The sequence below is a fragment of the Apostichopus japonicus genome, chromosome 11, assembly GCF_037975245.1.
Source record: "Apostichopus japonicus isolate 1M-3 chromosome 11, ASM3797524v1, whole genome shotgun sequence".
In the NCBI taxonomy this organism is placed as follows: domain Eukaryota; kingdom Metazoa; phylum Echinodermata; class Holothuroidea; order Aspidochirotida; family Stichopodidae; genus Apostichopus; species Apostichopus japonicus.
Window position 1 is genome coordinate 20,500,081 of NC_092571.1, and position 13,664 is coordinate 20,513,744.

General features: G+C 38.1%; 1 protein-coding gene and 1 long non-coding RNA gene across 5 annotated transcripts in view; one reads left to right on the forward strand and one right to left on the reverse strand.

Moving 5' to 3' along the window:
* The window catches only part of LOC139975615 (E3 ubiquitin-protein ligase Trim36-like), a 44,272-nt gene extending 31,131 nt beyond the window's left edge, over positions 1–13,141 (forward strand). For 3 of the 4 annotated variants that reach the window (XM_071983663.1, XM_071983661.1, XM_071983662.1), the window contains 9 exons: positions 1,230–1,671; positions 2,971–3,108; positions 3,620–3,815; positions 4,255–4,401; positions 5,016–5,111; positions 6,707–6,960; positions 7,863–7,990; positions 8,233–8,580; positions 9,074–13,141. In XM_071983663.1, the coding sequence (XP_071839764.1) occupies positions 1,253–1,671; positions 2,971–3,108; positions 3,620–3,815; positions 4,255–4,401; positions 5,016–5,111; positions 6,707–6,960; positions 7,863–7,990; positions 8,233–8,580; positions 9,074–9,747 (2,400 nt within the window). In that variant the 5' untranslated portion in view covers positions 1,230–1,252 and the 3' untranslated portion in view covers positions 9,748–13,141. Of the gene's footprint in view, positions 1–160; positions 383–1,229; positions 1,672–2,970; positions 3,109–3,619; positions 3,816–4,254; positions 4,402–5,015; positions 5,112–6,706; positions 6,961–7,862; positions 7,991–8,232; positions 8,581–9,073 lie in introns of those variants that run through there. The other variant, XM_071983664.1, reaches the window with a different exon arrangement.
* The window catches only part of LOC139975625 (uncharacterized), a 233,551-nt gene that overhangs the window by 187,151 nt on the left and 32,736 nt on the right, over positions 1–13,664 (reverse strand). The gene's annotated exons all lie outside the window — the stretch shown is intronic.

The following is a 13,664-nucleotide window of genomic DNA, read 5'->3' on the forward strand; positions in this document are numbered from 1 at the left end:
CTTAAAAACTGAGCATCTGATGCATTCCTATACACGAACATTTAAAGGTCATTTTTGACACGGTTCATGAGAGGTTATTGATTTCCTGATAAGTTTTGGAAATCATTGGGCCTAATTCAAGGTCATAGGCGCACTGCTCGATTTCCATATGTGCGGAGTGAGATAGGAAATGTTGGATTGTCAGTGCAATAGAAGGTCTATAGTCTACCATAATAGAGCGAAAGAAAGGTATTGTCTGGTCCAGGTCTCTCCCGGATCTTGTGTGTTTGTCGAAAAGATGGATTCAATCCATCTTCCAAACTTGTGTTTTTTTGTTGGTCTCATTTCGAGGATGTGAATTCCATTTTTCTGTAACTGTTTGGGCCACACGTGCGTATCATAGGTATGTATGAACTAGTGTATGTGTATTTGAACAACAGGACTATACAGTGTCGTCTGGTGCATGTCGAAGACCTAACTGTACACCTGATTGGAACTAACTTTGCCATAAGACCAGTTAATACAGAATGTATTTCGGCAATGTGTAAGCTTCCCTATATTGCTCCATCACGTAAAAGATTAATGTCAAAACAGACTTTCAGAATATATTACTCACAAGTCAAACTCCTACAAAATAGTAACATTTGAGTACAGGATTTCTTTCTATATCATATTTTGGTTTTCAAAATAGGCCCGTGCACCCTTTTAAATTGTGAGAATGAAACTTTTCAGTTTGCGTCGTCGTCTGATTCTAGCTCCAGGCTTAATTGTTGATTTGAATCCATGACTGAACTCAATCACTGTTAGCTGTTGATGAAATGAAATTATTATGTCAACAAGTATTTTTTTCTGGCTTTTTTCATGTATACAAAATATGGAAACCAATGATGAATTCCAACACCAATTGTCCTTGAAAAAAACTTGTTATAAATTGTTATATGATACCATATATATATATAATGTATTTATATATATATATGTATTTATATATATTTATATATATATATATAGTTATATATATATTTATATATATGTATATGTGTATATATATATATATATATATATATATATATATATATAAATATACATATATATATAGAAATATATATATATATATATATTTGCCATTTTGAATTTTAAAAGGGCATTACAGTCTGGGAGCTTTCCACTGTTTACACTTTTTCTCAACTTGTATATCTTCCAATGTTGTAACATAAACATACAAACCTTTTTTTTCGCTTTCTGTCCAGGCTAATCCAGCTCATAGGCAAACATGGACCATTTAGAGAAGGAACTGTTGTGCCCGATTTGTGGTGACTTTTTCACCAACCCAGTGTTGTTACCATGCCAACACAACATATGTCATGGATGCATTAGACAGAGGATTTTCGGTAGCTCGCTACTGAACACTTCCTTCAATGGAAGCACCCAATCAATTGACAGCATCTGCAAATCACCACCTTTGGTTTCTCCTACGTCACCATCGCCACTGCACTCGTCCAATCCCAGCACGCCACGTAGCACTACTTCAGAAACCAAAGCACCCACATCGAAGAGCAGTTCAGGCCGAAAGCCTTTAAAAAGATCGAAAACTATTTCCGGTAGACCTGCGAGTGCAGTGGATTCATCTGTGACAGACGGTGACATCGGTCGCTGTAGAAGGGACTCTCTTGGTGGCGCTCGATCTCCTAGGTAAACATTTCTGACTTGTTGAAGATAACAGTAGCAAACGATATCAAACAGGTTTGATGAAACTTTAAACCATGAAAGCTGCACCCAAGCCCGCAAAACAGGTGTTCGTTACGTGCTATACATTATCAACGTATTATGTGTACGCTGTTATGAATATACAGTGGTGTGCCCGCGACTGTCGTACATTAATATGCTTAACATCCGAAATGAAAACTCATTAATTTTCATGCATACTTTATCAACGACAGTCAGTTGGGACAGTTTGCTAATGCCAATACCACTCTAAACTGTCCTCATGTATCATGCTTCAAAGCAGTCATACTAACAGTATGAACAGTTCCTAACCTTTATCTGATAGAAACATGATATTCATACTGTTCATACTGACAATACAAGTGCTTTGAAGCAGGACATTTAAGAACTGTATTAAAAAAAATGTCCCAACTTGGTGCTAACTACGCAGAGTATAGTTAGAAAGGTTGTGGTGGTTGCATAAATCACAGTACTGGCTGTTAAACGCATGTCCACAGTTGATTCTAGTAACTTATTTTCATGTGCTGCCAGTGAAAGCTGTGATGAATCGCTCCTTGGATATAATGGGGATCTTCAAGCTTTTGAGCGGAGGGCGCTGTCTTATCGGTCCAAATAGAGTTCCTTTATAGAGACAAATAGAGTTCTCTATAAAGGAACTCTAGGTCCAAACAAACCGTCTATCTCTATATACGACTTGGGTCCGGATAGTTAAGATACCGCTATAGGTCCTAATGCGCGTTGTCTATCCTGTTAACATATCTCAAAAGAAAATAACTCAAAGAAGCTTTCTGATTGGTTGAAGACCAGACATGTGTAAAGTTGCCAAACGAGCGGTTGGCAACATTGCTTGTCTAAAATATTCTTTAAAAAAATATTAGGCTATGTTCGTTCGAATGTGTCACACGATATGTAAATTAGGCTGTGTGCAGGTACTTTTTCCACTGCAGAAGTGTCTGACAGAGAATCACCAAGGGAACTTTCAGTGATTTCAGACACTGTAGCTTGCAAGTTTCGCAGAACTGGAAAGGACCTGTTAATTTAGGGCGTGACTTATGGAGATCCCCATTAGTCTTCATGAAAATGGAATTTGGGAAAAAAACTCGTTATGGAAACTGACAGACAGGTGTGCACGCCCATAATAAATCCTCCAAGACACCCCCCCCCCCCCCACACACACACACGCTCGGCTCTGGTTCCGAATAGCCCCATCTGTTAAACCTCGTTGAAAATGCGCACAGGACTGTAATATTACTTCATTTCTTTCAGGCGACCTGTCTTGAGTAGAACGCAGAGTCAACGAGTGACGTCATTCTTTTGCCCATCCTGCCAATCTGACATAGAACTTGGTGAGAAGGGACTCAGGGGCTTGTACAGGAATTTCGCACTAGAGGTGATAGTAGATAGGTATGCACTTTATCACTTACTTATACGGTACCTATATTCACGAACGCTACTACTTCTTTGTATAAACAAGGTTTACACAACCATCAAAGAAGAATATGACCCATTACAAGATATTTAGATATATTTTACTATGTTCATAATTTCGTGTAAAGCACGTAGAAATGGGCTCAGGAGGGTGGGGTGGGTGGCAAGTATAGGACAAAGATTCATCCCAATCTCTATCTACAAGGACTTCCCTGTCAGATACAGCACCCCCCCCCCTCCTCCCCCACCACACACACACTTCTTCCTTTGCGCCCTTTATCTATTCTCATATAAATGAGATCTGGTTGTAACGGGATGATAACACCCTTCACTGTTCAATATATTTCCAGTTCTATATGTCTTTTGCTGACTAGTTTGCAGCATTAATGTTGCAGCAACAGATGTGTTCACTTTCTGTCCATGGTCTTCATTTCGGTATGTCATACTCAGTGATAACCACATTCTGACGAAATTATTCTGTTCACAGATTTAAATTAGAGGTAAAAAAAGCTATGCGCGTGCCGTGCGGTTCTTGCAAGAAGTCACCCGCACAGGACGCTACTAAGAGCTGTCTTGACTGCAAGGCTAGTTTCTGCAACGAATGTTTCAAAAGAGTCCACCCTTGGGGCACTGGGAGGGCTCAACACGAATACATTGGACCAACGCACAACTACAGACCCAAGGTTAGCTACTGTATGATGTTTTTTTCCCTTCATTTTCCTACATTTTTTCTATAAAAAATACATTATATTATTTTAATGGTAATGATGCCATATGCATCGCTGTTATATGAGTGTTTCTCGAGAGGATGCATATTAATTGTTTTCGGCCCGACCGTTTGACCAAGATTAGAGTATGGATGAAATGTACTATCGATTGCCGTTTTGCCATAATAGGTCAAGGTTCATGTCAGCTGAATTACATCCACATACACAGTGTAGAGTATGTGCAGCCTGATCGTATATCAAAGGTGTATTTGTTGTCATGACATTCATTAAACGCAGTCTTAAGACAACCTTAAACGTTGCTTCACTGCAGGTTATACAGATATTCGACATTCCATAAGATCCCACTGCTGACACCATTGTGGTATTTTTTCTTTCATCTTTCCATGTTACTTAGACCCTCATGTGCACAGATCACCCTGATGAGAAGGTCACAATGTATTGTGAAGGATGCAAGAAACCAATCTGTCGCATCTGCAAGTTTACTGGTAACCACAAACAGCACAAGGTATCAGTCATAGAAAGAAAATACACAGTTCAGAAGGTGAGTTAGTAAATGATAGACCTACATGTTCCTCGAGTACAACAACAACATGAGTACGTGTATACATTAACAATTCTCTCTTTATCATGAAAGCGAGTACAAGGCCCAATGCACAAGTAATCTTGATATCTATACTAGATTTCCAAAATGCCCCCGACTGATTAGAGTACACATCCATTTTGACAATCAGCTATGCTAGAGTACCGTACGAGTACACCTATGCGGACTCAATATACGACTAATAAATGAATGATCTTTTCCGTTGTTATTTCATTCATCATCTTCCCTGAAAAAAGGACAAACCGTAGAAAGGCGCACATTGTTCTATAACGTAACAGTTCTTTATCGAACCTAATGTTATAAATTTGTACAGGCTTTTACATGATCGACGTTATCATCGAGACTGACTGTGGATGATGACGTAATCGGCTGGCAACCAGAGAGATGTATAGATGAATAGCATTCTTCATTTACATGATAAAGCTAAGTACAAAAATCAGCGAATTGGAGCTACTGGTTATTTACGCGCGATATTTAAATCGTTAACAAAGACTATGCAATATTAACGCAACATGAAATTTACATCCAAGTCTCGTTTTTTTTTCATTTTCAAGGAAAAACTAGAACAAATTTTGGACACAATTCGAGAACGGCAAAAGGTTCTGTGGAATCGAATGAAGGAACTACAGACCTTACTGCAAGATGCACAGGTAAAGAGAATCCGCCCAGTGTCGACCTGCAATGCCAAATATAATATAGACAAAGGCCTAGAAGCTGTACTATAGAATCTTGAATATCTAGACTGCGCCGAAAGTTGGTGAAAGTAGAGGTTGGAGGAAGTTGTATCTTGATCCACAAGAACCGTTATTTTTTGTGGGGGTCAAAGTTCACAGAGATCTTATTCGGAAAACTTGCAAACACCATTAATTCCAACAGTGTAGCATAGGTGTAGAGTCATATTTCTGTAGAGATGAAAGGTCGTTTGAGATCAATAGAGGTCATAGTGGGAAAATCTTGAACTTAATTGAACATCAAACCTTTGTAAGTGCACGTGTGCTAATGTTCATATGAGTTCAAGAGGTAATATGACATCCTTGTGAACAGATTCCACAATAGTGCAGGAACCTTGCTGATTATGAGAACTCAGCAGTGGTCAAGGCTTGAAAATCTTGTCAGCAATGTAACATTCCATATTCTCATGTGAAATGTGTCAAGGAATCAATATGCCAGTTTGCTCTTTTCTTCTTTATCACAGAAACGGCGTTTGTGTTTTCTTGTAATCATATACGTTTCACTAGAAACTGTTTTGGTTTATGTCTCTTTCGACACACATATTATATACAATGTATTCGTACCTCTGCCGAAGTACCCATGCCAATAATATACCAGTAGTTATAAGCACAAACTGGCGTTTGTAGACCTAATTATAGGCCTAATTTATAGTCTAATTATACCCCTGACTGTACCATTTAACGGCAAAACTTTCCTTATAAAATCTTTCATTCGCCTCTGGCCCTTCCATAAAAGTTCTACCTAAATCAGCCAGGGGGATTTAGAATCCCCCAACCCCCCCCCCCCAACCCCCTTCTCATCCACCTGTGATATTCTGTGCGTACCACTGAGCATAATCTTGTCAATTTCAAATATCTTTGCCCCATCTCTGTGTCGATGTTTGTTTACCGCACACCGACTATACCAGGAATACCTATAATAGAATATTATATACACAGATCAATGAACTGTTCCCTTTCCTTGGATTTCATCCGCTGTTCGATCCTAGTTCAATATTGGGTCAGTCTTTAAAGACAAGAAGATCAAATCTTTGCAAGCTGAAGACTGTTGTATTCCTTTACTTAACCCCCCCCCCCCCCCAAGAAAAAGGACATCTTGATGTATTTCCAATGGGAATTCACAATACTGAGTAGGCCTACTTCGATTCCTGACATCAAACCCTTGTTTGGCGGTAAAAGTGGAATCTAGTTGGTAAAAGACTGAACAAAACACTTGAATGGAACACTTGACCTAATCTACTAAGCTAAGAGGAAAAGAAATTGAAGAAGATACTAAATTAGGTCTTTTTTCCGAAAGAGAACTAATTTAAGGTGGACTCTCCAGAGAACAGAAATACGTATTTTCCAATTTCTAAGCTGTACTTTTTCGTGGTTCTTAGTTCATTCATATCGAAATGCTACCGTGGATGAAAACAAAAATATACTCGGTAAAATTGTGAGGTCCAGATTTTAGCATGCATATTAATTAACTAACTAGACTCGATAAGTCAAATTGTAAACTTACTTGTTTTCAGAATGCTGGGACAAATGCAAAAGATGAACTCACTTCAACAACGGAGAAAATACTGACATTTTTGAATGACAGAAAGGCAACCCTTACGCAATGTGTCGACGGTGAGGTTGAAATAACGGTAGCTAACTTCGAGTCGCAGTTGTCACGTATTCAAGAATCTCTCAGCGCGTGTGGCGTCGCTGACTTAGCCAGTGAGATGTTAAAGGAAACAGACAAGGCTTGCTTTATTCAAGCTGTAAGACCTCTCTTTGGAAGGTATTTGTTCAGTTTTATCGGTTTTGGATGATTATTTCACTTGTCAGAGTAAAGGCCCATCCAATCACGTTATATGTAATTGGTGCTTGGGTTAAGTAACGTCCCAAAAATAAAAGCAGAAGCCAGTCCAACCTATAACGTAATAGAGATACATGTGCTGGACAACTCTTTAATTAAACAGCTGATAAAAGTATGTACTCTGTTTAGGAGATATGACAGTATTATTGTTTTGTCACACCACCAAAGACTTGAGCAAGTCTAGATTTGACGTCACAGAGTATCGTTACCTTTAATTATTACAAAGTTTTATACTTCACAGTTCTTAACTTGACATAATACTGGCACTGGCTTTGGGGTTATGGTATTTTACTTCAGCTTGAAAAGTATCAATGGAAAAAGAGGGTTGGGTGGGAAGGTTTGACCTTGATGTAACACATTGACAAATTGCACCATCCCCCTCGCCCCCCCCCCCCGCCCCCGCCCTCCGATACAACTTTCAATCCCAGTTCCTCCCATACGGATGATCCAGTTCTTCGTCAGATATTTGGTAGAGTCTCTATTACAAAAACCTTTTATGATTAAAGGTGATTGTAAGGTTCGCTTCTTCCTTTAAAATCTTTATGGAGGTAATGGTCACTTGCAGCAGTGTTATTATATGGCTTGTATGAAAGTAAATAAATTATAAATTAAATTAATTAATTATCAAATCAATTTTCCGGGGATGGGCAAAATATTGATTTGGTGGGGGAAGGGGTGGGGCTGGTGGGGGGGGGGGGCTGGGGGCACACTTGAAGATGTGTGTCAGATTTTGGTATCAGTTTGACCATATGTGTCAGAAGGAGTGCAAAATGTCAATTATAAAGATATTAGAGATTCTCATTTCTGTGCATTTTGCTTTGCAGGTTAACAGACGTAGCCAAAGGCTTGAAAGAAGCAGCGGTTGTGAATTCAAGTCAGGTTAACATTCCATCTTTCAGTCTTCGTATCGATGAATCACTCCGAAACAGTGACAGCATGAAGTATCTGGAAGGTAAAGATAATCTTATTTAAAGTACTACGGACACCTTTATCCAACTCGCCCCATATTCAGTACATTTGTCGTGTGTGATTATCTCATTCACATAGGGTTGAAAGTTTTCGAAAAGCCCTTTTCGTTTACATTATTATTTTTTTTATTAGTATTGTTGTTGTTATTGTTTTTATTGTTGTTATTTTTTATACATTATTGTTATTAGTATTGTTGTTAAGTATATTGTTTTCTCTATTCTTTAGTACCTACAGCCCCAACCTTAAATGGGGCGGAGTGTCGCAATTACGATGACACCTATGTCAAATGGAACCATCCGGCAGATGTTAGTGGCGCTGTTGATACATATACTCTGGAATATCGTAAACATATTGAAGACAAGAAACCTCAACCAACTACTTTAAGAATTGGCGTTGATGACGTCGTACCAGAGCACACAGACTGGCTAACGATTAGAAATATAAAAGAAACGTACTACGTCATTTCCGGTCTTGATGTGGATTCTACTTACCAGTTTAAAGTGAGGGCGACAAATTGCAAAGGTGATGGTCCATACAGCGAGGTAGTGGAATTGAACACTGTCAGGGCTGCAGGTTGGTAACATTTTCCTCACAACTCTATTACCGATCTCCTCTAATATCATGTACTTTCCGATTTACCTTAGTAGCGTTTTAGCATTGCGCCCTCAATACCACATTTCGAGTCATCACCCACGTGCCTTTCCTTCCGAACCTATCACTTTGACGAGAGAAAAAAAAACACCTGTGTTAGCATAAGAATTTACATCTAGACAAAATCAAGTTAGTTTTGCGTTGTTCGAAGTTTTGATCCAGATTTTCAAGCACTTTCTTAAAGTCCTTTGAAGTTTTTTTCATATTTTGTGACTCTTGAAAAGTTTCGTTAGACGTGTGCCTTGTGTGCACGACATAATCTGATGACAGCAGTGATGGTAGCAGCCCAGCGCGCAGGTATAGCTTGTATATTGTATTCATCTACCTTCGTCTTCTTTCGATCAAGAAGATTGTACAAGGAAAACCTCTTTGGTCACGATTGAATTCTAAATATTAATATTTCTTCTGTTTTCAGTCCCTAAACTCCATTGGATGACGTCCAAAGGCAATTCCAAGCACTCGTTCGTCAATATTTCACAGGATGGTCAGTCCATCAAAATCGGACGAAACTTTCGTGGTGTAGAGTTTGACCCGTTGTCACCAATGGTTGAAAATCCCGTCCATATCATCAACGAAAAGAAACTTATGTCCGCAAATCATTACTGGGAGATTAGACTCTCTGATTGGCAGTCAGTCGCCCATGTGGGCATTGTGAGTGAGGAGTCTGCGCAACAACTCCGTTACCGTGACAACGGAAACGAAAATGGCGACCACGATAGCGGACATGATAGTGCTGACGAATCTGATCAAACTGAAAGTGGACCCGATTACCTTTCATCAGTAACATTTGCTAAAGGAATGCTCTGTTGCCATGGTAATAAAAAGGGTGGTAAGTTTGCCAACAGACGAATTTCCGTTGTGGGAGTACTCTTGAATTCAAAAGAGGGAAAAGTTACTTATTCAGATGCTACCGACCGCTGCGTTTTAGCGGAACAGAAGTGTATAACAGAGGGCGCTGTTCCAGCCTTCACCCTTTGGGGTGAGGGCAGCATTCATGTAAATACGATACAACACGATCTCTTGTTAAAATCAGAGAACACGATCAGTAACAATAACAACAATGTGCCTTATTGTGATACAAAGATGTAAATAAAGACATTTCATGCACCGGGTCAGGAATTTAGTAGTTTCTTATAGTCTATGTGTACGGTAACTTTTAGTGTCCATAAAACTTATCAACATTCCATTGTTTCATAATTCATTTTTTTTTATATCTTATCGAGGAAGAGTATGTAAAACTGAATGGAGAAGAAGTTTTTAGTACACGCTCTTATCTTAAATTCTTAGGAACGAGAAAAGAGATGTCTTGGAATAGGCCTACATGACGTCAGTAAAAAATGATCTCATTTGGCCCCTTTTGTTTGTAATTCAGCTTATTATGTAATCGATTCACATACTGGCTAATAGGAGGCATGATAACGTATACCTACTTCCCATGGTTTCGTGCATCCATTCCCTTTGGTATTTTGATACATTATCAAGCAGTTGCATCTCAAACTTGGGATATTTTCTTTCCAACATTAGACTTGTTTTTTTAAGTCAATACATTATCTCCGAAAAGACAACAAATTGCTCAACAAAATTACCTAAAAATGTGTTCAAAGTTGTCAAGACAAGCTGATGATCAAATTTTAAATTTTAATCTTATTCCTAATTTTTAAAGTAATGATCGTAGACCAATGTAACTGTTCTTATCTTTTAAACACTTTCTATTTTAAAACTGCAAGCAGGTTTTCCTTTCAGATACTCTATATCTGATTTTCATATTTTTTTTCAAAAGAATTCAGTCGAATCATGGCATTATATTAGCAGAGAGCCGAGTCATGGTTGATAAATTTTATTTATTTGAGATATGTGTAACCCTATTAAGTTATTAAAAATTGAACGTGTTATGTAGATTCTCTTTATTTAGCTTGTTTTGATAGATATAGCCATTTTTGCAGTTGTTTTCGTCGTTGTTGTTGGTTTGGTTGCTGTTTTGAAAAGGATTCTGCTAGCCTTTATCCTCATCATACTTGTCTTACGCGAGCTTAGTCTTTTAAGTTCCTTTCTGAACCATGTAACGTTATCCTCAATTATTTTAGAAGCAGGTTGTTTCTGACTGGCGCCCCCAGTTGAGAAATGGCTAGACCGCCGCCAACCAGAGGGCTAGATATCTCAGTTGACAGAGCGCTGGACCAATCTCCAGGGGTCAATGGTTCGAATCTCATTATAAAGCCATCATTGTCTTTGCTCTTTTCAATTATTTACAATCAGATTTGAATTAATGGGTGTTAAAGTATCTTTTTACATTGATAGCAAACGTATAGCGATGGCTCGTCAAAGCGATGTATATAGTTTTAGTATTACCAATCGCATAACTGATGAGTAGCCTACTGCATGTCTCTCATACCATGCTGTATCGTTGCAAACGCATCAAGCTTCTTTCACAATAAATGAATTAACAATATCTCAGGATAAAATGTTGCAGACAGGTATGTTACTGATCAGGGCATTACATGTCAACCCTCCGCCCCCCCCCCCCCCAATCCGACTCGCACATATGGCTTTCCTGTATCAATTAAAATCTACCAAATATATCGCATGTTTAGGTGACCTCAAATCACCCCCTCTCTTTATACCGTTTCTCAATGTGTCTCCTCCCCAGTCGCCCCTCTGCAATAAACTTTACAGACATAAGTGTTTAATTGAATAATATCCCAGTTGTCTTTCAAGGGTACAGTTATGGACAGACATAATGTAGATTATTTACGATATCGCTAAGGTAACGTCACGAAGACGTAACTGACCAATGACGTTAGATCAAACGTTAGATGTAAAAGGTACATTGTATATTAGAAAGTTTTTATTTTCAGTGCTTGAGTGTTCAGATTATTGCCGCTAAATTCCTTAGAGTGTATTCCAATTCGATAAAAAAATAAAAAAAGCTCATCTGTAATATATTTTATCTTAAGTATGTCTTTGAAGGATTTGGTCCATCTACACAACACGTGAGGGGAAGTTCTTTGCAAAGTAAAGCAATGCTGTCTGAATTTGTGTGACGTGTTCTAAATGCCCGGATGGTCACATGTAAATCTTGTCTTCTAAAACAAGCTTCTATTTCGTTAACATCGTATACAACATTACGCTGTGTCCATGTATAAACTGTTCGTCTGCTTTAATATACGCAAATATACAGTAATATTGGTTAACCGTAAATAAACGATTCCTTAACACTGTGACAGGTAAGTATCTATTTCCGTCACGCATTATTCATAGGATGAAACATTTTTTTCTTATAGTAACATTATCAAGTGACATTTACATTTTTCAAAATTTGAAACAGAAACCCAGATAAATATGAATTAATCTTTTTCTTAACCATCACTCATACCCTGGACAATACCGTGATCTAAAATATTGCCATTTTTCTTGTCATTTTTTTTTGGTCCCATTATTTCTAAATCGTAAAATATATTTTATCAACTTACATGCAAAGGCGTATAATGTTATATTTACCTTACTTAGTAATTACATTTTTAGATTTTTATCACGAAGCAACCTTGATATCAGACTTATATTATCATTTTTCTTTCTTTTTTCCTCCGTCTTTTATATATATTTCCTTTTTCTAACAGTTTAATAAACTCTCTGTGACATATTCATATCGGGGAGGTGCTGCAGAATATGGAAAAGCAGCGATCTTTGCCAATTCTCCAGATATTACCCCCCTATCAAAACTTACTTAGAGTTGCTTTATCGTCAACTAATATGACTGAATTTATCGGCCTTTAGATCGAGTGTCCCTAATTTCGCTCTAATTCGATTATGTTATTATTTTTATTAATGGGGAACAACCACTGAGTCCCCCACCCTCCCACCCCACCGGCAGACAGTATTACCAAAAATCCTAGTGTACAGTACATAAATATATAACATGTATGTGCAGTATATCCTAAATAGTCGAAGATGCTCCAACAACGTTATAATATTCCAACTAACAGCACAATATTGTATTTTAGCACCCTCCATTTTACCAAAATTTCTCTCCGTAACGGTAAAACAATTTTGCCCCACCCTACAGCCCAGTACAAAAAAAGGTGCGTCTCTGGATGAGTCGAAACGATACAGTGATTACGGGAGGTGGGAGGGGCGTAAATAACTTAAAAGGTTGTTTCAGATCAATGTAATACTGTTGCCAAAATGAAACAAAGCAAAAAACTTTTTGCGGTCATATTAGTTTGTTGCCTATACATTATCTGCTATTTGCGCATGCGCTGTGTTCAACACGTTTACTAAGGTAGTTATTTATCCATATTTTGTGTGCCACCCCCTTTTTATAATTATTTATTTGTGAACAACAAGATACAAATAATGTATATAAAATGTATGTCAACCAAGACGGAAAAAAGTGGAACCTTATATTGTATCGATATTTTATCGCTGTTTTGATTGGTTTATAGTTGAAGACAAAAATAGAAGGAACTTTAGACAATAATTTTAACTTACCTTGTCATACTTTTCTTCGTTTTGCCTAGCAGCTAGTTAATGGATCTAGATAATTATTTGAACTTTCATATTAAGGTGTTCTGGTTACACATCTCCCCCCCCCCCCCCCCCAGGAAAACTCTTTACTTTTGCCGACAAAATGAGCAGCTCTCTTCTTACATATCTTGAAACATAGCAAGTTTTCGTTTTGAGAAGTGGTCACAAGTTTCTTTCATTGCAAATACTGTTGTATAGTTTAATTACTGTTATTGGAAAATGTTTCTGGCACAGTCGTATGGTTCTGATGAGAATATCTATAGTTGGTTACAACCCCCCCCCCCCCCCTCGCGGCAATCCTGGTATATAAAGTTGCCTACTTAGCCTACACCTTTTACCTCAGTGGCGTATAATTCTCATGCAAAGTCCATCTGTTGGTGTGCATGATAACAGTCGAAATTGGCCCAGATTCTGTGAAGACATGATAGTCAGATTTATCCCGCTCTGGTGTATGTGATGTTCTTCATGACACCCATGCAACT